The sequence below is a fragment of the Trichomycterus rosablanca genome, chromosome 8, assembly GCF_030014385.1.
Source record: "Trichomycterus rosablanca isolate fTriRos1 chromosome 8, fTriRos1.hap1, whole genome shotgun sequence".
In the NCBI taxonomy this organism is placed as follows: domain Eukaryota; kingdom Metazoa; phylum Chordata; class Actinopteri; order Siluriformes; family Trichomycteridae; genus Trichomycterus; species Trichomycterus rosablanca.
Genome location: NC_085995.1, coordinates 22,893,574 through 22,918,637, shown reverse-complemented (window position 1 = coordinate 22,918,637; position 25,064 = coordinate 22,893,574). Strand labels below are relative to the sequence as shown.

The 25,064-nt window shown below is 38.9% G+C and overlaps 1 protein-coding gene across 1 annotated transcript in view; it reads right to left on the bottom strand.

Moving 5' to 3' along the window:
* LOC134318701 (A disintegrin and metalloproteinase with thrombospondin motifs 2-like) overlaps positions 1 to 25,064 on the bottom strand; it is a 229,062-nt gene that overhangs the window by 5,822 nt on the left and 198,176 nt on the right. The window contains exons 10-21 of the mRNA XM_062999636.1: positions 20,701 to 20,814; positions 20,447 to 20,592; positions 17,014 to 17,189; positions 12,795 to 12,928; positions 12,595 to 12,715; positions 12,361 to 12,441; positions 11,121 to 11,284; positions 9,264 to 9,429; positions 8,228 to 8,360; positions 6,696 to 6,903; positions 4,784 to 4,913; positions 2,424 to 2,513 (exon numbers count right to left, since the gene is read on the bottom strand). Of these exons, the coding sequence (XP_062855706.1) occupies positions 2,424 to 2,513; positions 4,784 to 4,913; positions 6,696 to 6,903; positions 8,228 to 8,360; positions 9,264 to 9,429; positions 11,121 to 11,284; positions 12,361 to 12,441; positions 12,595 to 12,715; positions 12,795 to 12,928; positions 17,014 to 17,189; positions 20,447 to 20,592; positions 20,701 to 20,814 (1,663 nt within the window). The remainder of the gene's footprint in view (positions 1 to 2,423; positions 2,514 to 4,783; positions 4,914 to 6,695; positions 6,904 to 8,227; positions 8,361 to 9,263; positions 9,430 to 11,120; positions 11,285 to 12,360; positions 12,442 to 12,594; positions 12,716 to 12,794; positions 12,929 to 17,013; positions 17,190 to 20,446; positions 20,593 to 20,700; positions 20,815 to 25,064) is intronic.

Genomic DNA, 25,064 nt, shown 5'->3' with positions numbered 1-25,064 from the left:
ATTATGGCTGATCGGTGTATGATGCAGCATAAAGTGCAGAATTAGACGACGGCAACATACAATTAAGTTAATCAGTGAAAACATTGAAAACAGACTGTCAGTTTCTCTTGAAATGGGGTTTGTAAATATATTTTACAAAAAATTAGCTCAGTACAATAGTTACATTGTGTGAAATTCACATAGAAAAGCCAGTCATCTCTTTTTAGAACACATTTTTTATTCCTACTTTTGCAGTTCATGACAAAAACTTAAACAGTGAGATGCACTCCCCCCAATAAATATAGAGATATAGAGTTGATCTATTATGAAAAATAAATTGACTGTTTTGAAAGGTACAAGTTCACAGTAACTTTGGTAAAACACTTCATTTACTTTGAGACCAGTCGATTTACTGGCGATTCAACCAAGAGTCACAAAAATAAATTATTGGTTAAATAAAATACAATATTTCAAAGATGATGTGATTACTGTCATGGCACACATAAGTGTCATATATAGATTTATATATATATATATTATATATGTATATATATTTAGAGAGAGAGATATGTTTATATTAAACATTTACAAAACATTAATAAAGTTTCCCTGATAAATCAAAGTGCATATAGATGCAGTGCACGTAAAGTCCATCTGAATATTTTCCCCACATTAGCCAGCCGAGACTGATTAAAGTAACCGACAGTTACTCATGGGATATAATATGAACCTTTTTTTTCTGAGAAGTAAAGAATTAACAGTCATAAACATTATTAAATACAGTCAACACCAACATTTTATATACAAGTTCGCACTGTGAGGTCTGGCTTCGCCCCACTGCATTTAGCACGAAACTTCAGATAGCTCGCTACATAGTCACAACAGAAATGTGTGATTCACAATACTAGTGTTAAAAGATGTATTAGTCCTTCCCTAAACCCACTTGCCAGCATTTCAGGTGTGTGGCATGTATTTTGTAATGTAGTTCGATTTGCTTGGTTCTGTTAGGTTCAGTAGAAGCTGCCTCTGGTTCGTGTGACATGATAAAATGAGACGTAACAATACGATGCAGTTCTTATGAGTAAAGCCATACTTTCACAGATAAAAATGCTAATACATTCAAATCCAGTGTAAGGCATTGTTCTCACACTCAGTTTCTTAAAAATGGATGGAGAAGAAAGTGTATGAGGTATTTTCATATAGTAACTAAGAAACACAAACACTCATATTCACACACATACACACAAACACACACTTATTAATGCACACTTTTTTCACTGTTAATGAGTGACGGGTGTGACATTTGCCTGAGAAATAAAGAAAAATTGATGATGACCAATGTTGACAAAATGTCATTGTAAAAATGAAGAGGCAACTGGCTGAGCAAGTCCTGCATAATAAAGGTCGACCTTTACCCCCCATAACTTGACATGTTTATTAAATACTAGTTTTGTATTCATGTAAAATCAATTAAAAAATACACATAACAGTCAAGAATTAAAGCGATTGATAGCAGTCAAAGAGTAGGCAAATAAGCTACAGCTTATTAATGGTAAAACATTATTCATTTATATTATTGATATTCATATAGATTTATAGTTATATAAGTACAAATATATTTATGTTTAAAGATAGCAAGCACAAATAAGCTGCATTTATTGAATGTTTTCTTTAACAGTCTGAGAGAATGGAGAATGAGGTGGTGTGGCATTAAATCGTGTGCCTTAAAGCGACCCTGTTTTTTCACCTGGACCTTCCACCTAATCTGCACCATCAGACGCCCACATGTACTGTATGTAACGTGGCACGGTGCTTCAACAGTACCTCCATTGTTTACAGTTTAATCTTTCATCTTTGTTCCTTTTTAAGACTCAACTCAGATTAAATGAGCATTTAGCACATTTTTATACCTCATTGTGACGAGTTCACATTCACAATAAAGCTTTAGTCATCTTTCCTCCTTGCACCTGCAGCACAGGCTGCCGTCGCCAAATGGCAAAAAAGCAGCACACGACGGGCAGCCAATCACAAATCTCCATCCCAAGTAATCCTCAGCACTCAAGAGCTCTCGAAATGCCAAAACGCCCCCTCAAACATTCTCCTTCACATTATTTTTTTCATTACGATTTGTTCCACGATTTCTAACTGGTCAGCGTTCATAACACAGAGCTCCACAAAGGAGAGAGAGGGAGACAAAGAAAGAGATATGGAGAGAGAAAGAGAGATAGACAGAGCGAGTGACAAAATTCAGAAATCGCCCTCTGTCAGAGAACCCCGGAGAAAACAGGACCACCACCAGGGGAGAGAGAGAGAAAGTGTAGCATGGCCCGCTGATCAGGGGTATTTGGCTAGCAGAAGGAAGGACAGAAGAAAGAGGGCGACGCTCCAGCCACAAGAGAAGAAAGAGGAGATTGCCACAGCTTGGCTTGACAGAGATGCTTTACTTGAGAACCTCTGCACTGGGTACTTAGGGTCATGACGAGACAGCCACTGAATCAGGAAGTTGCCGTGAGTGTTGAAGTCAGACATGCCCTCTAAAGTGAGAGAGAGAGGAAGACAGAGAGAGGTTAAGAGAATGTCAGTGGTTATGTTTACATGAAGAGCAATTAATAAATAAATACATGTTTACATGCATGTTACATGTTAGCAAATAGAAGCACTTGCAGTAGAGGATTTAGTTAAAGCTTTGCACAACACTGAGAAGCATGTGAATCCCACCTGAGCATAATAAGTAGCTACTGATAGTTTAGCAGGTACCATGTTTTTAATCTCCTTTCCTGTGTTTCTATATTAATGTGAGTTTTGATTTCCATAACTTATGGAAAAAAAAAATTATGCTTGAATGCTAATCCCCACCTTTACTCTACTCTACAGCAGCTTATTAAACTTATTATTTGATCACCACTTGTGTGGCAGCAGTAAAATGCATAAAAACATGAAGGCATGAGTTATAAGCTTCTCTAATGTTTAATTCTGAATGTTTCATCAGAATGTTGAAAAACACGTGATCTGAAACATAAAGGGTGTAAAAGCCAGAAACCAGTTCTAGACAGTTCTGCAGGTTAAATACTGTAGCACTCTTCACCAGAAAAGCATCTCAAAGGCAGATATTTGAGACAGATAATGTTCAACAGGTTCCACTTACACTGATCAGCCATAACATTAAAACCACCTCCTTGTTTCCACACCATTTTATCAGCTCCACTTACCATATAGAAGCACTTTGTAGTTCTACAATTACTGACTGTAGTCCATCTGTTTCTCTACATACTTTTTTAGCCTGCTTTCACCCTGTTCTTCAATGGTCAGGACCCCCACAAGACCACCACAGCGCAGGTATTATTTAGGTGGTGGATTATTCTCAGCACTGCAGTGACACTGACATGGTGGTGGTGTGTTTGTTAGTGTGTGTTGTGCTGGTATGAGTGGATCAGACACATCAGCGCTGCTGGAGTTTTTAAATACCGTGTCCACTCACCGTCCACTCTATTAGACACTCCTACCTAGTTGGTCCACCTTGTAGATGTAAAGTCAGAGACGATCGCTCATCTATTGCTGCTGTTTAAGTTGGTCATCTTCTAGACCTTCATCAGTGGTCACAGGATGCTGCCCACGGGGCGCTGTTGGCTGGATATTTTTGGTTGGTGGACTATTCTCAGTTCAGCAGGGACAGTGAGGTGTTTAAAAACTCCATCAGCATTTCTGTGTCTTATCCACTCAACCAGCACAACACACACTAACACACCACCACCATGTCAGTGTCACTGCAGTGCTGAGAATGATCCAACACCCAAATATTACCTGCTCTGTAGAGTCCTGACCATTGAAGAACAGCATGAAAGGGGGCTAACAAAGCATGCAGAGAAATAAATGGACTACAGTCAGTAACTGTAGAACTACAAAGTTACCTGGGTGCCAACCACATCCTTTCTGAGTATTGTTGCTGACCATAAACATCCTTTTAAAGTCACTATTGACCTATATTAAAATGTCTATGTTTGTGGTATGCACACTGGTTAAAACTGGTTAGCGCACAACAGTGAGCACCTTGTCACCCATGACAAAGTGAAAACATTTTCTTCCAAAGCTTTTCATGTTTCTAAACAAAAAAGAATCAACACATCTTAACAATAATTAAAGCAAACAGTGTGCAGTTGATCATAATCTTTAGTGCCACAGATTATGATATAATTGGATATAATGGAATAATGGATAAGCCGAAAGCCTGTCACTATGGGTGATAATTTTTTTTATGAAAGATCAACTCTACAACAAACTAAGGTGTGTAGCCGCTCAGGTGGCGCAGCGGTAAAACACGCTAGCACACCAGAGCTGACATTTCGAACACATCATTTTGAATCTCAGCCCTGCCATCCTGCTGGGCTGGGCGACTACATGAACAACGATGGGCTGTTGTTCATACAGTGTGGGGAGCAAGATAGGAACCTTATAACTGATGCAATTACGACCTCTCCTGGCTGATTGATGGCGCCTCCACGGAGTCGAGAAATAATGCGCTGATCAGGGTGTGGCTCTCCATACACAAAGCTGATCGGGTAATTGGATATGACTAGATTGGGAGAAAAATTAAAAAAACAAAAAAAAAAAACAAAGGTGTGTAAAAAAAAAAAAAAAAAAGTCAAGGGGGGCCTAAATAGTTTCTGAATCCACTGTAACCATTTAAACTGTAGCGTGTTTTCTTCACAATTCACTGAAAATACAATAGAAATTTAATGCTAGGTATTTACTGAGTACATCCCTACATGCTGCACATCCTGTGGAGTAAAAAAAAATAGGGACTCACTTGGGCATGGCTCAATGCTGCAGGTTCTTTGTGCTGCAGGTTTTGATTCCAGACAGAGTCCGATAGCGTTATCACTAGTGTGACAGAGCACCTGCCTTTCCTGGGTCCCGTTACCACATGTCAAAGAACACTGCACATACAAACACACAAAATCTTAGAACAATTCTAATCTAAAAATCATCAGGACTATACCAGAGCGGTCTCATACTGTAATCTAAGTTTGTTTGTTTGTTTATTAGGATTTTAACCTCATGTTTTACACTTTTGGTTACATTCATGACAGGAACGGTAGTTACTCATTACACAAGATACATCAGTTCACACAAGGTTATATCAAACACAGTCTTGGACAATTTAGTGTCTTCAATTCACCTCACCTGCATGTCTTTGGACTGTGGGAGGAAACCGGAGTACCCGGAGGAAACCCACGCAGACACGGGGAGAACATGCAAACTCTACACAGAAAAGACCCGGACCGCCTCACCTGGGGGATTGAACCCAGGACCTTCTTGCTGTGAGGCGACAGTGCTACCCACTTAGCCACCGTGATGTAATCTAAGAGCTATATTCAGAGAAAAATTCTGCACATGTTGGCTGAAGATAAAACTTTGCACATCACTATTCAGATTCAGACTTACTGAGCTATGAAGCAGATGCTTTAACAGTTTTGTGTAGTATGCATGAAGCAGTTATATATTTATTCAAAGTTCAATTGTATCACACTATAAGGTGGTAATTTGATGTGTATTGCTTTTTGGAAATCAACTTTAAATTTAAATGTAATCATATAAACACATATGTTTTTTTCTGTGTTGTTGGTAGGACTGCAATCTTAAATGTGTTCCAGCTCATTGGTGTTGTTGAATTTGCGTAAAACTTATATTTACTTCACATGTATAAGTAAACGTCTTTTGACATTGTACCTTAAATATTAACTAAAAAGTACTATATCTATGAATAAGCAAAACTACTTAAAATCTAAAGACGAAACACGTATTCAGACATAAAAATGAATACTATTAAAAATTCCCAAAGTTATATAGCTCCTACGAATATTAAAAGTGGTTAAAATCAGAAGATATGCAATGCAATCACCTTCAGCTTCTTATTTTTGGGAAATCAGTCTTGGAAATTTTTTGGCTTCATGTTTGGACTTGTTTTTAGATTTAATTCTATTTGCTTGGCAAATTTATCTAAATATGTTTCTCTTGATAATGTGTAATATCCCAGTATTTATTTATTAGGATTTTAACGTCCTTTTTTACACACTTTTTACAACGTCTGTTTTTACACACTTTGGTTACATTCATGACAGAAACGGTAGTTACTCATTACATAAGATTCATCAGTTCACAAGTTTAATGTCAAACACAGTCATGGACAATAATCTCCAATTAACCTCACTTGCATGTTATTGGACTGTGGGAGGAAACCGGAGCTCCCGGAGGAAAGCCCTGCAGATACGGAAAGAACATGCAATCGCCACACAGGACCGCCCCACCTGGGGATCGAATCCAGGACCTTCTTGCTGTGAGGCAACAGTGCTACCCGCAGAATCAACCCAATTAAACATCTTTTAAAGATACTGGACCAGTGTAGTCAACAGCTATTTACCACCATAATGAAAACACCAGCTAAGTAAATATTTATTGGAAAAATGTGCCAAAGGAGTTCCATCCTTGCAGTACAGTTCCAAAGCAGAATCTCAGCAACACATGCTGAAGCACTCATTGGCTAATTGCTATCAAACACCCTGACAAGCTTGAAGGCAGGTGCAACCATGTGGGCATGGGCCAATCTACTGATTGGATTACAATTTAATAATTATAATAATTTAATAATAATCTTATATTTTAAAATTATTAAATTACAACCCTACTGTGTGTGCATGTGTATGGGTGTGCTACTGCACCTGTGACCATGGGCCAAGTTTCCACTCAGCAGGACAGAGCATGCGGTTGCACTCGCGTCTTGCCTCAGGTCGTTCATCGCTGCAGTATCGACTCCGGATCGATTTGAACTTTCCGTCTCCGAGTGGTTGAACACACCGCACTGACCGAGTCTGGGTCCCGAATCGACCACAGGTCTTACTGCACTCCCCCCACTCTCCAGCCACCCAACTACAATACACATGCACACACACACACACACAAATATAATTCACTGTGCTTTCAAACGGAGAAAAAAAGAAAAGTCAATCAACTGGTGTAAATTCATAAAAAACAGACACTATAATTACATGCCCATTGCCCATTACATGCTTGCACACTGGGGAAACCAAGAGAAGATTATTTACTTGTTTTCTAGATGATGTTCAATCCATAAGAATGGATTTCTACTTTTCATTTATGAATCACATGAACACCAATAGGAATAACATTAATGACTCCTGTTAGCATTGATATATCTTACTATGGCAGGAATGAATGTAAGCACTTAAGCAAAACAAACATGCTAGATTTTGATAAAGCAAAACAATCTTAAAACATTATCCATAAATTAAATGCAGGGTTTCAAAACTAGATTCCAAATTAGCCAGCCAGAGGCTGCTCATGTCAGCGCCTTGACAAGACACAGGACAGAAGGAGTTGCTTTTGTGGCAAGGAGATAAATCCACAAGCAAATTGACATTGCTATGTATGAAACATCTTGCAATTAAGGATGGACCACCATTTATTTATATATATAAAATGTATTTTATTTATGCCACTGCTTTATCCTGGTCAGGGTGGGAATCACTGGGTGCAAACACCCCCAACCACCCCAGCTAATATTTTCTGAATGCAGACACCCAACCGGCCGACTACTACTGGAGATTCAGTAGCAGTAATTGGTCGTGTCTGAGGGACTTGTGTGTCTGGATTTAGTGCGATCTGATTTCCACCTTTTTGGACGCTCAAAGAAGCTTTAAGGGGAAGAAGATTTTCATGTGATGATGATGTGAAAGCAGTGGTGCATCAGTGGCTACGCGCTCAACCAAAAACATTTTTGCTGATGGCATTAAAAAGTTGGTATGATGCTGTTGGTATGTAGAAAACTAATGTAGTTCGTTTTTTAAATTCAAACCCTGTATCCCAGGGCTAGCACTACATACGGCTGTGTCACCTAAGCAACTATTATAGTTGGATTTATTTGATATGTAAAGCACCCCATGGACCTGGCTTGAAACCTGTCTCTGCCAACATAATAAATGTTTGTTGACCACAGGCACACTGTGTAGACTATTTTTCCCAAGACCATACCAGATTCCTCCCCTATCCTATTTTTGCTAGCCATTTCTTTAAATTCTATTTACTAAAATATATTTAGTGTGATTTAAAATATTTTTAGTTTGAGACTGAGCTAAATAGCCACACAGACATTTTCAAGATCTTTTGTTATCCATCTGTACCATTTGCTCCATAAATTCTGGAGCAGACTTCACATTTTTATACACATACGTACATAGGTTGAGCACATTCCCGTATGTAACAGTCTCTGTACATTACTGAAGGCTTCCTCAGCTTTTCACAAAAGCGTCGATGCACCAGCCTCATTTCAGAATTTTTCCGGCAGCCATAGCGGGTCATCTGTGTGCCTTACACACAAACCACACACACACACAGCAGTTTATTATGCACAGCCTTTGACCATACAGTAATTAATAAACTGAACACTCAAAGTGCATTTACTTTTGTACCCAAAAGTAGAGTGGACTTTAGACTACAGTTGTTTCTATTTAGCCACCCCCAGCCTGCTAAGTTGCTAAAAGACTAAAGCATTTCCGCTATCCGGCAGGCTGGGGGCCTACATGAACAGCGACTGTTGGCTGTTGTTCATACAGGGTGGTGGCCGGACGAGGATTCCTCATAACTGATGCAATTACGATCCCTGCTGGCTGGGACAGAGACAAGGGATAAAGAGGATCAGGGTGTGTCTCTCCATACACAAAGCTGATCCTCATATGAACTCGCCTCGTGCAGGTGAAAATATGCAGTCGGCTACTGCACACATGTCGGAGGGGGCGTGTTTTAGTCACGGCTCTCCCCAGTCAGAGTGAAGATCAACATCAGTTTAGAGAAGGCATAATGCGATTGGGTAATTGGATACACTAAAGTTGGGAGAAAAAGGGGAGAAAATGCATAAAACAAAATTTGTATGACTGCATACAGTATCCTGAATAGTAAATAAGTACTACAACCTAATGGGTCGTGCACTATTTTTTGTTGTTTAGTTTTGTTAAATGTAGTTTGGGACAATGCTGAATGTTATTTCAAGCAGTCTAGTCACCTGGTCTTATTGGTTGGCAGTAGGGTTTTTGATATATTCTGATTTTAATTGGGATGTAGAGGGGTTTAACTTTGAATTAAAAAAAATAAAAAATATAGATATTAATAATCATAGATTGTTTAACTGTTTAAAACTAACAAAGTCAGAGATACCCTAAGTAATACACTAGCAATGAAAGTCACTGTATATGTGTGGTGTTAGGATATCATACCTGCACCACAGGTCTTGGAGCATGGGGTCCATTTCTTCACCACCCAGGAGTATGGCACTGCATAGTCAGGCACCATGTTGTTCTCACTAGCACCATCACTTGGCTTGTCATTGTCAGTAATGTATTTAATTGACACCTTTACTTGTGCTGAGCCATGCATCCGGATCTAACAAACAAATTAATGTGCACATTACAGTGTATTTTTTATGGATAAAAGTGTGTAAACAGCATCACTGTTTTTGCATGGTCCTAATTTGCCATACACTAACTTTTTTGGAATATTTAATATGTCTTCTTTGTTTTGTTTTTAATTAAACAGTTTACAAATCACTGCTTTCTAATCTCATTTGCATTTTACCCATGGTCCCAACTTTTTTTTTTTTATTGGGTTTGTATATATTCATAATCATAGCTTATATCAAAAAATAAAATTAATAGGGAAAAACATCTAGTGTTGGTGGCAACTGCAGCTTTAAGACATCTACAGTAGAAAATACTTTCACAGCATTGCCGTTTTGACCAATTTCTTTTGGCAGTTGACTTATATCAGTTTAATTCAAAATGCCACACAGGCACCTTCACCTTGTAAAAAAGTATTGTACTATATTAACAGACTCTTCTGACTCTTTAAAATCAGACTCATCTTTCCAGATTTAGGGATTTTGTGCAGCTCACTGATTATTGTTTTTAGTGTAACTATTGTTTCCTTTTCTTTTTGTTAATTCTGCTTATACATTATGTTTGTAGATAGATAGATAGATAGATAGATAGATAGATAGATAGATAGATAGATAGATAGATAGATAGATAGATACTTTATTGATCCCGAAGGAAATTAAAGTAACATGTAAATCTAAAGTGGATATATTCACTAAAAATACACCGACCAGACATAACATTATGACCACTGACAGGTGAAGTGAATAACACTGATTATCTCTTCATCACGGCACCTGTTAGTGGGTGGGATATATTAGCCAGCAAGTGTACATTTTATCCTCAAAGTTGATGTGTTAGAAGCAGGAAAAATGGGCAAGCGTAAGGATTTGAGCGAGTTTGACGAGGGCCAAATTGTGATGACTAGACGACGGGGTCAGAGCATCTCCAAAACTGCAGCTCTTGTGGGGTGTTCCCGGTCTGCAGTGGTCAGTATCTATCAAAAGTGGTGCAATGGAAAAAGGTGGCCTGGTCTGATGAATCACATTTTCTTTTACTTTACGTGGATGGCCAGGTACGTTTGCATCACTTACCTGGCACACACATGGCACCAGGATGCACTATGGAAAGAAGGCAAGCCGGCGGAGGCAGTGTGATGCTTTGGGCAATGTTCTGCTGGGAAACCTTGGGTCCTGCCATCCATGTGGATGTTACTTTGCAACAATGCTTAGGTAGGTGGTATGTGTCAGACCATGTACACTCTTTCATGGAAACGGTATTCCCTGATTGCTGTGGCCTCTGTCAGCAGGATAATGTGCCATGTCACAAAGCAAAAATGGTTGATCTCAATCCAATCAAGCGTCTGTGGGATGTGCTGAACAAACAAGTCCAATCCATGGAGGCCCCACCTCACAACTTACAGGAGGTAAAGTATCTGCTGTTAAAATCTTGGTGCCAGATACCACAGCACACCTTCAGGGGTCTAGTGGAGTCCATGCCTCGACGGGTCAGGGCTGTTTTGGCAGCAAAAACACAACACATAATGTTATGCCTGATTGGTGTATATAAAATAATAATTACTTTTTTTCCCACTAAAGGAAGGTTGTACAGACCTCGTAAAATAACAATAAAATGTTAAGACAAAGATGTGTTAAACAAACTGGTACCCCAAAAAATTTGTAGAACTATGTTTGTGTTTACCATGACAACAACATCATTTTTCAGAGGTCCACTGGTCTGAATGGTGTCCTTATTGTTTTTGTTCTCGTACTCCCACTCTAGCCCTTTTTCAATGACTGAACGGGTCTCTGGAAAATCTCCATGAGAGTTCAGGAAGAAATCACCAGATGCTTTGTTCTTCACAGCTGCACAATTAAATTAAAAGAAGTATATTACTTCTGTCAACATTTGTATGTCAATAATAATTGTATGTCAACATTTTACCACACCTATGTCGTGTGGAACAGTAATGCAAATTTGCCAGTTAATTATACTTTAAATAACTTTTATGTCACTGGATAACACCCTCTGTGCACATTCATAATTTCAAATCATGTTTCAAGGGCTCTAGCGCCCATTAGTGCTACTCTAGTGTGTCTAATATATGTGTCTTCTGCTGATTCTGTTCAGCCACTGCACTTGGGTCCAGAATCGGCTTTGTGGTAAGTCAGTGTACCATCGTTTCTCACCAATTTGTTTTACAAGTGAAACAATTAGACAGATATTTATTATTATATTAATACAATGGACTTTCAATAATATAATCAATCATAGATTAGGAAACAATCTTCTAAGCTGGTGGATTATTAGCTCATGCAGTTTCTTGCAAAGATGCAAATCCTGACTTTTTCATGATTGTAATAACATTGCCTGCTTAAGTTTTTAAAGAGATAAACCTTCCAGTGATATAAAGCCCCTGTCCAACAGTTCTGGAAAGCTTTATAGGCCTCACATTAGAGGCATCAAATACTGAAGCTGATAGGATAAACCATTAATATCTCTTGTTTATGCTGATTTTAACTGAATAAAAATACTTGGTTTTTTTTTATGCATTTTACCACCTGTCCCAATATTTTTGGTTTACATATACAAAACACAGAAGTACAAAAAAACATGTACTGCATCTATAGGTGAAAATAACTGTATATTATTAGACAAATGTCACAAAGCTTACCACAATGATTAATTTAAGCAAATTATAAAACTTGTTTATTAATAATTGATCACAGCAACATCTAGACAGACATATTAATAGTTAATACATTCTATTCCAACCCCCAACAAATACCCCATACACAGATAAAAAAAAGACTTGCATTATCACCACAAATGTAAAGTTAAGCTATTACAATCAATTTGCTCTATACATTTAATATACAGATTGTATTCTACAAAACATTGTATTACTTTTTCATTGTAAAGGACACTGCATAAATCTTACCCAAAATATGTGATGTTCCATTGAGTTCCTGAATAAGGAGATGCCGTGCTCCTCGTGGAACTTCAAGAACTTTAATAACACCTAAATGCCAAGCCATTATATTAACCATATGTTATTTATAATACGATTCCAGCACAATTATATAGTTTACTAAGATAACTTTAGTCAAAGTACCTTAACCTTTGTACCAATTTACTACCAATACTAGTCAAAATGTTAAAATTAAGACCTTACCTTTCTTGTTAGTGAAGTTGAAGTTGAACTTGTGGGTTTTGCACCTAGTTCCATCCCCAGCGCACACACCACAGTTATCGTCTTGAAGCGGTGAGCCGACCAAGTTATCACAGCCTACTTTCTGAAGAGAGAGAAACATTGTCAGCAAATGGGAGGTCACAACGTCTTTAGCAGTCACATATTTATGGCAAGAGACTCACCTCACATTCTCCATACATACACACACTGTAGGGGTCTTTGTAGGAGCAGCGGATGCCTGGTTCCACAAGCTCCTGCATGTTCACCACCACTCGAGTCTCTTTGGACTGGCAGTACAAAATGCAGCGCTGTTTAGCTACAGGACATAAATGAAAAATTTACATAAATAAGAAAGATAAGAACATATTTTAATACGCTCACAAACTATGCTTTCTTTATTGCACCTAACAAGCTCAAAGCCCACATCTGATGTACTGGGACTGATAGGCGTATAGGACACGCTTTCTTTACTGGAACTGACATGGACTCAAAAAATCTATCTTTTATTGGATCTAACAAACACACATGCCACACCTCCTTCACTAAGAGTGATGGACACTTAGTTTAAACCTCCTTTACTGAGACTGGTGGGCCACAGTCTCTGTGCCTAGCCTCTATTCCTGTTTGTTTCACAGAAAAAAATCATAATTACTACATTTTTTTAAATGGCATTTTTCTCAGTTTACCTCCCAATCTAGTTGTATTCAGTTACCCAATTGCATTACACTTCCTCTCTACTGATGCTGACCCCCACTTCTGATTGAAGAGAGTGAAACTGACACACGCCCCCTCAGACACGTGTTCAGCAGCTGACTGCATCTTTTCACCTGCACGAGGCGAGTTCATATGCGAATCAGCTTTGTGTACGGAGAGCCACATCCTGTCCACATTATTCCTCGACTCTGTGCAGGCGGCATCAACCAACCAGCAGAGGTCGTAATTGTATCAGTTATGAGGTCCCTCTCCGGTTGTTCATATAGCCGTCCAGCCCAGCCGGATGGCAGAGCTGAGTTTCGAATTGACGAGTTCTAAATGTCAGCTCGGTGTGTTACCGTGTTTTACCGCTGCACCACCTTACTTTAAATTTTTGCTGCCATTTAACACTTTTAGATGCTAAATTTAACACTTTTAAGCAAAAAAGCCTGTTAATTGTAATTGGAAGCAGTCCAGTTAAGGGCCCAACAGTGCCACGAAATAACTAATCCAGTAACTTAACATTTGAGCTACCACTACTACGATTTCACAGACACAAAGGTCACGCCTCTTACTGGTTTTGACAAACACAAAAAGTCCTTCAAAACACAACTCAAGTCAACAAATCTGAGTATCAAAACAAACAGCATAGCTTAGCAATCATACTTGTAACTATATCCTATCAAGTGTTCATTCATATGTTTATATGAATGAATTATTTTCTGACACCTTTTGTTTGGCATCAAGACTACTTCGGCTGTTCCTACCATGGTCATCACAGCAGCAATATCACATGAGCTACAGTCATAGCATGTTTAATGGAACCGTGCATGCAGAGGAAGCAAATAAAGGATATATTTAAGCTGGCAGCTATACAATAGAAATAATTTCACCCCTCCAAATAATATCATCCATAAGAAAAAGTCTGGCATTACACAGTTTGTATATACAGTTGATGTAATACATGTCCACGTGCACTTATATTTAACCCCCAGCTTCAGAACTTGTGGAGCATCATTTTGCCTTTTATGTAACAAGCAATTTGGAAAAAAAAAACTATTTTGTGGAATATTTAATTATTGGGATCATTGTCTTGCTGGAAAGTCCAATTATCACTTAGGATTAATTTCACCAAAGAAAAACATTCCTTATTAAAATGGGAATCAATTATGCCAGTCACATGACCAAGACTGTTAAGAAGACCAAGACATTTGTGCCAGCTGAAAGACCCCACATTATCACTAACTCATTGCCATGATTGACCTTCTTCTGGTCATTTGTCTGGCCTTTCTTTTCTGAGACACATCATAGGCACTTCTTGTGTTTCTTGGTAAACAGTGGCATGCATCTTAGCTCTGCCATCTGGCAGGCTGGGCGCCTACATGAACAATGATTGGCTGTTGTTCATACAGGGTGGGAGCCGGACGGGACCTCATAACTGATACAATTATGACCTCTGCTGGCTGATTGATGGTGCCTGAACAGAGACGGTCAGGGTGTGTCTCTCCATACGCAAAGCTGATCCGCATGTGAACTCGCCTCGTGCAGGTAAAAAGATGTGGTCGGCTACTGCACACGTGTCAGAGGGGCATGTGTCAGACTCAATTCTCCTCAACCAGGGTGGAGATCAACATCAGTAGAAAGAAAGCCTAATGCAATTGGGTAATTAGATATGCTAAAGTCAGTAGAAAAAGGTGATAAAATGCATAAACAATAATAATAAAGAAATAGTGCCATGCATTGTAGACTCCTTTTATAAAATCCTTGGTTTTTAAGTGATCATCTATGGACACATTTGTCCCAGCCTTCATCAGGTCATCCTGTAAGTCTTTTGCAGTAACATGAGTTTTTGTTTGTTACCCTTTGCTGCAATTTAATGATCTCCTCTCTCAGCTATTGTGACAGCTCATTAGTTGTCACCATGGTTGCATCACACCGAGAACCCATCTCTTGGTGGTGTTTATTTTACACATCCCAGCTGAAGCAAATTAGGGGTCATTATTAAATTTATGATGGTTTATTTATGCTGTAACTCAATTTCAGGTCTGCAGCAGTAGGTTTTAAGATCAGCAGTTTTGTGTAGAGGTTGAATAATTGTGACATGGCAGTATTAATAAAGGAAATCTAGCTCTGCAGAAAAGTATAGAATTATTATTCCTTATTTTCTTTTGAGAACTGAATGTTTCCAATTGCAATTGTAAAGGAAAACTATTTAACCACTTTTGTTTTGGTTATTTGATATATTTCTAGCCCATACTGTTTACCCACTTCAAATGTACACAGATTGTATTAAGAGGGTTTATGAAATAATATGAAATGTTAAGAATTTAATTTGTAAAAAAAAAACATTATTAAGACATTTATAAAAAGTTAAATTAAGAAGTAGAAGAATGCCGGCACGGTGGCTAGCACTGTCGCCTCACAGCAAGAAGGTCCTGAGTTCGATCCTCAGGCGGGGCGGTCCAGGTCTTTTCTGTGTGGAGTTTGCATGTTCTCCTCGTGTCTGCGTGGGTTTCCTCCGGGAGCTCCGGTTTCCTCCCACAGTCCAAAAACATGCTGTCAAGTCAATTGGAGACACTGAATTGCCCTATAGATGAATGAGTGTGTGTATGTGTGTGTGTGTCTGCCCTGCGATGGACTGGCACCCAGTCCAGGGTGTTACTGTGTGCCTTGAAAAGCCCCATTGAAAAGGTGGGAACAAGTTTGGAAATTTCAGTCATGGTGAAAGAAAAAAAGATTCCAAAAGTTTACAAAATTATAAAAAAAAAAAAATTAATTAATAAATAAATAAATAAATAAATATATATATATATATATATATATATATATATATATATAGATATATATATATATATATATATATATATATATATATATATATATAGATATATATATATATATAATTTGACAGAAATAAAATCATAATTTTGAAAGGGAAATCAGCAAACTAATTGGATAAGCAAGATGTGGTATTCACTCCATTATAAAGACATTCAAAGAATCAGGAGAGGTCAAGGACAAAAAAAATTTTTTGGAAGAATTTTGGAAGGTTAGCCACCAAGAAACCACTTTTACAGAAGGAAAACAGTGTAAAACGAATAAGACATGCTAAAGCTCACAAACTTGAATGAAGATCAGTGGAAAAAAAATATTAGTATGACATTTTTAAGTCCAATCATCAACAATATGTGAGAAGAAAAGTTGAAGAGAGATGAAATGAGTGCTTGTGGCCTTCAGTAAAACATGGTGGAGGGTGTGTCCTGGTTTGGGGTGGCATTTCTGCCACTGGTGTTTGCGATATGTCATTCCTTCTGGAAGCACATGATTGGGAATGGTTTTATTTTGCAGCATGGTAATGATTCCAAGCACATTGCTAATTCGATGGAATCATTTTGAGAGAAAAACAGCTGCTAAACACTGACAGTCATGAACTGACCTCCACAGAGTCCAGAATATTATAATTGGGGCAGTATGGGATCATCTGGACAGAGTAAGAAATAAAAGACAGCCTGAATCTAAAGAGTGCTGAAAGAAGCCTGGTATAATACAGCAGAAGATTAGTTCAGAAAACTCCTCAAAAGTTCAAAAACACGCTTAGTGCCAAAGAACGTCACACTAACTACTGACTTTTGCCTGTATTGTAATATAAAAATGAAATTTGCTGTATGTCTTTATTCAATAAGGTCTATGGACTTTTCTGTTACTTACGGTCAGGGTGTTCATAAGGCAGCCAGTGGTGTTTCCTGTTATGATACTCGAATTTATTGTCCATCATGCTACACTGCTCAGCCCTGTAGTCCTGATATGGATTCTCACATTCTTTGGTGTTACACACCCGGAACTGGTAGTTGGAGCCAGTGCAGGATCGCCCACCATTAGCAGGACTAGAAAAAAAAATAAAAGAGTGGAATGACATAAGACACATTAACAAAAGCTAAAGCAACGCTTAGCCAAACTAACACATCCACTACTTTAGGTGATCTACAAAAGTATTTCAACATTAAAAGAGTTAATAAGGAAATATAAACTTGTCCAGGATAGAGGACAGGTGTATGTAAAAAATAATAATAATGTGGCCTGTACAAAGCATTAAACAACTTTGGGATGAGCAAAAAAGTAAATTGTGAGTCAAAGCGTTTTACTTCAAACATACTCTTTTAACTGATTTGCCAAAAATTATATAAGACACACATTTCTGTGGTAAGTCAGCCTATATTAAGAATGAACTTTTTATAATTGCTAGATCCCTGTGTAAAACAATCTGTGTGTACAAGTTAAGGCTATAGCACCATCTAATGTCCACAAGTATGTAATCTTTGTTGTTGTTGTTGTTGTTGTGTGTGTGTGTGTGTGTGTGTGTGTTTTCTTAATTGACTTCAAGAAAATCAGCCCAAAAGAAAGTAAGTGATTCGTTTGAGTTTGGTTTTTCAGGTATCATATCCATAAAACATCCCACCGGTGATACATAATTGATTGCTTTCTATGATTTAATTAATCGATTATTGACTCCCTTATTCTGATGATACATTTAAAAAAAAGTTAGAATAACATTATTCCGCTACAGTGACAATGGTTTTCTGAAGTTTATTAAAGTGTCATGGCAGTTTCTTATGCAATGCCGTCTGAAATCCGAAAATAATGCATAACAGTAATTTCCGGCCTGAGATTTCTCCAGATTCTCTAAATCTTCTTACAATTTTATAAACAGTAGATGGTTAAAGACTACATTATTTGCAACCTTGCATTGAAGAACATTCTTTTTAAACAGAGTGGCAGTTCTCTACTAAAGTTTGACAAAAAGTTCTGAGCCACGACCCATTATTGTTTGTAAAGACTGACCCTTTGGTGGATTCTACTTTTATATCCAATAATAATTATTGTGTAATGCTGTATTTTGCCTCCGTCCCAACTGTTTTGGAGTGTGTTGCAGGCACCAAATTCCAAATTATTATATTTGAATTTTCTATTTTTCCCACTTTTTCCCCCAATTTTCTCCCCTAATCTAGTCGTGTCCAATAACCCTGACTATGTCCTCTATACTGATTCGACCCTTCACCGCTGACTGAAGACGCCTCTCAACTGACATACGCCCCTCCGGCATGTACAGTCAGTACAGACTGCATTTTTCACCTGCCCAAGTCGAGTTCATACACTGACGGGCACTGTGTACGGAGGGCCACACCCCATCAGCATTATTCCTCAGCCCTGTGCAGGTGCCATCATTCAGCCAGCAGGGGCCGCAGTTGCACCAGTTATGAGGATCTATGGTCCGACTTTTTACCCCTTTGAACAACAGCCAATCGTTGTTCATGCAGCCGCCCAGCCCAGTCGGAAAGACAGAGCTGGGAGTCGATACAATGTATTCGAAACCCCAACTCTGGTGAGCTAGCGTACTTCTTACCACTGCGCCACCTGAGCGGCCTCCAAATCTGTTTTATTTACAAAATACAATGTAGCTAATCGCTGAAAACACTGGCAATCTTTTCTTTCTACTTTTCCAGAAAAGTGGTTCATATATATATACACAAATTCTAAAAAAGTTGGGACAGTAAACCATTTATCAATTTGTAATGTTGCCATTCTTTATCGCAACACTTAGGTAGCACTAAGCAAACCAAGTGATGTTGTTATTTTGTCCCATTTTTCCTGCAAACATGTTTTTAGGTGTGCAGCAGTTGAGGTTGTCTTCACGTTTTTTGTTTTAAAAAATTTCCACACATTCCTTATTGGGGACAGGTCAGGACTGCAGGCAGGCCAATCCAGTACCCATACCCTCTTGCATTGTCTTGTTGAAAAATGCATGAACGTCCCTGTAAAAAATGCCATCTTAAAGGCAGCAAATGTTGTTCTAAAATCTCAGTGTACTTTTCTGCATATAGGCAGTGCAAAAAATATTTCTCTGGGTTCTTTTAAGTTGTTAATAATTGTAGGGGCTGCAAATTCAGACTAATCTGTTATGTTCTGCCATTATTGTAAATGTGTTCCGGATGGTTAATCTTGGTTGCCGTTAAAAGAGGTAGAGTCGATATATGCTGTTTCTGTCACTTCTTAGTATGGGCGCTGAAGCCACAACTGCTGAATCCAACTGCTGAATTTGCTGTGTGTTGTGCTACTATTTCATCTAAATACATTTCTAAGTGAAGTTAAAATGGAATTAAATTCTCCTTAACATGTGTCCTGTTAAGTTTCTGCATCAAACTGCTGTTTTGTCTCTGATAAGGTGATACCTTGACAAGACATTATCCTCTATATTAGAATTTCCGTTCATCAAGTGTTTTGGCTAAATTTTTTTTAATAACCATTACTTAGTGACTGAAGATTTTTTTTTTAATATAAATAAATATCTTTCTTTGGCCGCTCAGGTGGAGCAGCGGTAAAAACACACGCTGAAATCAGAGCTGGGATCTGGAATACATCGTATCGAATCTCAGCTCTGCCTACCGGCTAAGGCTGAGCGGCCACATGAACAACGATTGGCCTGTTGTTCAGATATGGGCGGGACTAAGCCGGGTGGGGTCTCTCTCCCATGACTGGTGCAATTACGACCTCTGCTGGCTGATTGATGGCGCCTGCACAGAGATGAGAAGAGAGTGCTCTCAGGGTGTGTCTCTCCGTACACAACGCTGAGCTGCACTGCACTCGTCTAAGTGCAGGTGATAAAATGCATACGGCATGCTGCCCACGTGTCGGAGGGGGCGTGGGTTAGCTTCGTTCTTCTCAATCAGAGCAGGGATTGGCATTGGTGGAGAGGAAGCATGACACAATTGAGCAATCGGACACGCTAAAAGGGAGAAAAAGGGGAGAAAATGCATAAAGAAAAACATAATAAAAAAATATCTTTCTTTTAGCAAACAATAAGTTTTTGTACTTATCAAGATCTTTATGCAGTGGTGCTCAGACAGAGCATTGGTAAAAATGTTAGCCCATCAGTGTTGAGAGCTTGAATTCTCACATTTAAAATTTCGCTCTGCTATCGGCTGGCCAGGCGCCCACACAGACCTGATTGGCTATGTCTGAGGGAAGAAGATTGCTGCTGCAACTGAGACCTCTGCTGGCCGATTAATGCAAACATTGTTTTGAATGACTATACTCCGGTATGTACTGTATGAGTTTTTTGAGAAACATATACACAAACACCCACCGTGGATTGTCACATGCACGGGTGCGGAACTGCAGGCCTCTGCCGCAAGGTCGAGAGCACGCACCAAACTCACTCCACATGCCCCAGTTTCCATCCTGCTTTATGATGTCTGGGGTCAGCCACACACAATGCCCTTTAAAGCAGTGCTAATATATAGATAAAGATATACAGGATAAAACAGTTGTCCATTATCAGTCAAAACATTGTTTTGTGAAACTAACTGTACATTTGTATGGGTGGCCATGCACAAGCACCTTGCCATCCCCACATATAGTGCCATCAATTGGGGGTCCTTTCTTGGTCTTGCAGAAAAAAGGATTGTCTGGATGGGCACACCACAGCTGCTTACAGGGATCAAACGTTCGGTACTGATGAAAAACAAGCAGATGTGAGGTTATTTATATGTGTTTTAGTTAGTGCTTTACAACAATGAGAAAAGTAACAAACAGTTTTGCATACAAAAACAGAGACATTGCACAGGGACATCAACCATTAATCAGTCAATAATCGTGAATTGAGAATACACATATTCATTAAATAATATTTGGCAAATCTGTACAGTTACCTCACATCTGGTTGAAGTGATACACAGACCAGGCATAACATTATCACCACTGACAGGTGAAGTGAATAACACTGATTATCTCTTCATCACAGCACCTGTTAGTGGGTGGGATATATTGGGCAGCAAGTGAACATTTTATCCTTAAAGTTGATGTGTTAGAAGCAGAAAAAATGAGCAAGTGTAAGGATTTGAGTGAGTTTGACAAGAGCCAAATTGTGATGGCTAGACGACTGGGTCAAAGCATCTCCGAAACTGCAGCTCTTGTGGGGTGTTCCCTGTCTGCAGTGGTCAGTATCTATCAAAAGTGGTCCAAAGAAAGGAACAGTGGTAAACCGACGACAGGGTCATGGGCGGCCAAGGCGAAGGCTGGCCCATGTGGTCCGATCTAACAGACGAGCTACTGTAGCTCAAATTGCTGAAGAAGTTAATGATGGTTCTGATAGAAAGGTGTCAGAATACACCGTGCATCACAGTTTGTTGCGTATGGGGCTGCATAGCCGCAGACCAGTCAGGGTGCCCATGCTGACCCCTGTCCACCACCAAAAGCATCAACAATGGACATGTGAGCATAAAAACTGGACCACGGCGCAATGGAAGAAGGTGGGGCCTGGTCTGATGAATCACATTTTCTTTTACATCACGTGGAGGGCCGGGTGCGTGTGCGTCGCTTACCTGGGGAACACATGGCACCAGGATGCACTATGGGAAGAAGGCAAGCCGGTGGAGGCAGTGTGATGCTTTGGACAATGTTCTGCTGGGAAACCTTGGGTCCTGCCATCCATGTGGATGTTACTTTGACACGTACCACCTACCTAAGCATTGTTGCAGGCCAAGGCCATGTACACTCTTTCATGGTATTCTCTGATGGCTGTGGCCTCTTTCATGCACCCTGCCACAAAGCAAAAATGGTTCAGTAATGGTTTGAGGAGCACAACAACGAGTTTGAGGTGTTGACTTCCAAATCTAATTCAGCATCTGTAGGATGTGCTGGACAAACAAGTCTGATCCATGGAGGCCCCACCTCACAACTTACAGGAGTTAAAGGATCTGCTGCTAACATCTTGGTGCCAGATACCACAGCACACCTTCAGGGGTCTAGTGGAGTCCATGCCTCGACGGGTCAGGGCTGTTTTGGCAGCAAAAGGGGGACCAACACAATATTAGGAAGGTGGTCATAATGTTATGCCTAATTGGTGTATTAATAACAATAAAAACATTGATAATTGAAGTTATATTTGATCAAGAGTCTGTTTCGGAAACACAGGACATTTACTCATGAATAAATGTTAGACAAAGCACCAACCACACAGCATCACACAGTTATTCATTCACTCCCAGTTATAGGAACATTCAGAAGATTAGGGGAAGGTTGTCATTAAAGAAAAAATAATGCAAATAAGAAAATCTTTGTACTTCATTTTATGTGATTCATTTTAAGCATTTTCAATTGTAAATGTGAAATATTCTGCAACCAGCTCATAAACTGGTTTAGGCTGGAGAGTTTTTTTTTTCCAATAAAGCTGTGTAATCTTTTGTGTATTTTTTTTACCTGTTTAGATGCCTAAATACACATACATAAATAAATAAAAAAAATCACATCATTACATAATTTCTCAGCTTTGCAGAAATATCTGCTGATGCATTTCTCTATGGTGAGCAAAACCTACTTAATATGTTGATACACCTGCATGGATTAGGATGTCTTTTATACAAATGAGGTACAATTAGGGGCAGGTGTGCTACACAAAAGCAGCACTTGTTTTTATACTAATATAATAATTGTATTAATGAAAGTAGGTGTACATTTTGAGCACTAGAATCTGTGCTAATTTTAACGCAACATTAATTTACTATTACATTTTTCATTATCCCTAAATCAATTATGAACCAACAAAACAAAACCATATTTCTGGTTTTCAGAGTATCTTTGTTATTATTTGTGCATTTTCTCCCAATTTAGCGTAGTCAATTTGTCTTCCGCTGCAGGGGGATCCCTGATTGCAGTTGAGGTGGGTATATTGCTGCTCATGCCTCCTCCTACCCGCACACAGCCCTTAGCGGAACCCTTTTTCACCAATGCATTCTGCACAGGTGCCTCTCTGTCTGCTAACCAGGGTCCTTACACAGCGTTTGAAGACCCCACCCACATAGTCTGGTCATCCCACCCTAGCAGAGACATGTCTGCTGCAGGCACTGCCAATTATGCCGGCTAGACGGTGCACAGCCAAGTTCTTTTTAAAGAGAAATAAATAAAATGTACAAACAAATGAGTCATTTGTCTAAACTAGGGATGTAATGATGCACCACAAGACAGTTAAAAATCGATGTGCATGTGCCACGATTCGAATCGGTAACTCATTTAAGATGAATCGATATTCACTTTAAACAGCAGAGGGCACTGGCGCTATTCACCTCGCCTGGTTGACGGCACTTCACAAAGTTGCCAGGTAGGGGATTTTCCAGTCAAATTTATTTATGTGAGGATACTTTCTTTATTCGTGTTATTTATTTATGTAATGTGGGATTTGTTTAAAATTTTCATTTCAATTTTACACAATTATTATGTAACTATGCATTATTTGGCATAGTTTGTACCTAACTCAGAAATAAAAAAGAAATAATAAAAGAAAACTGTCATAATTTTTCTTCAATTTCAATTGTTTAAAAAAATCGTATTGTGAACCCAGTATCGTGAATTGTATCGCATCGTGGGTAGAGTGTATCGTTACATCCCTAGTCTAAACTGTAGGGTATTCAGATATAGTACTGTCAACATGTCATTTGTAAAGGTGACTCAGGTTTTGCAGACCTGGTACGCTTAGATTATTCGTTTCAACTGTGTAATAAATGTACGTGAGAAACAGTTGTACATCAGGGTTGCAATCTAATACTTAACTGATTTTATTCTTAATTTTATTACAAGGATGCAAAAAACACATGGTGTTTTGTTGTTGTTGTTGTTGTTATTGCAAACTGTTAAAAAATATAGAACACTGAAAGATGTGTTATTTTGAATAATCTGTGATGATCTGTAACACTTACTTCCAGTTCAATGCCTGTGACTGAAATACAGCTGTAATGTTATTTGTAACAACACACCGCATCTTGTTTTTTATTGCGTACACATACACAGACATTCTGTAGTGGACTGAAGATGGCAGTTTACACATGCCTGCCATCCAGTCTGACACAGTTTAAAAGGATCTGACAATTGCTGACAAAAGGGCTTCAACAAAGTATTGAGTAAGTATTGATGAATGTGTAGATTGATGGCTATATATAGACAGTATTGTCTGGTCAAAGAGCAACTGTCTGCAGTAACAGTATGAACATACACCGATCAGCCATAACATTAAAACCACCTCCTTATTTCTACACACATTGTCCACTTTATCAACTCCACTTATACACACATATAGAAGCACTTTGTAGTTCTACAATTACTGACTGTAGCCCATCTGTTTCTCTGCATGCTTTGTTAGCCCCCTTTCATGCTGTTCTTCAATGGTCAGGACTGTCCCAGGACCACTACAGACTAGGTATTATTTGGGTGGTGGGTCATTCTCAGCACTGCAGCACTCAGACACTGACATGGTAGTTGTGTGTTAGTGTGAGTTGTGCTGTTATAAGTGAATCAGACACAGCAGCACTGATGGAGTTTTAAAACAGCAGCAATAGATGAGCGTAAAGTCTCTGACTTTACATCTACAAGGTGGACCAAGTAGATAGGAGTGTCTAATAGAGTGGACAGTGAGTGGACACGGTATTTAAAAACTCCAGCAGTGCTGCTATGTTTGATCCACTCATACCAGCACAGCACACACTAACACACCATCACCATGTCATTGTCACTGCAGTGCTGAGAATGATCCACCACCCAAATAATACCTACTTTGTGGTGGTCCTGTCCTGACCATTGAAGAACAGGGTGAAAGCAGGCTAAAAAGGTAAGTAGAGAAACAGATGGACTACAGTCAGTAATTATAGACCTTCAAAGTGCTTCTATATGGTAAGTGGAGCTGATAAAATGGACAGTGAGTGTAGAAACAAGGA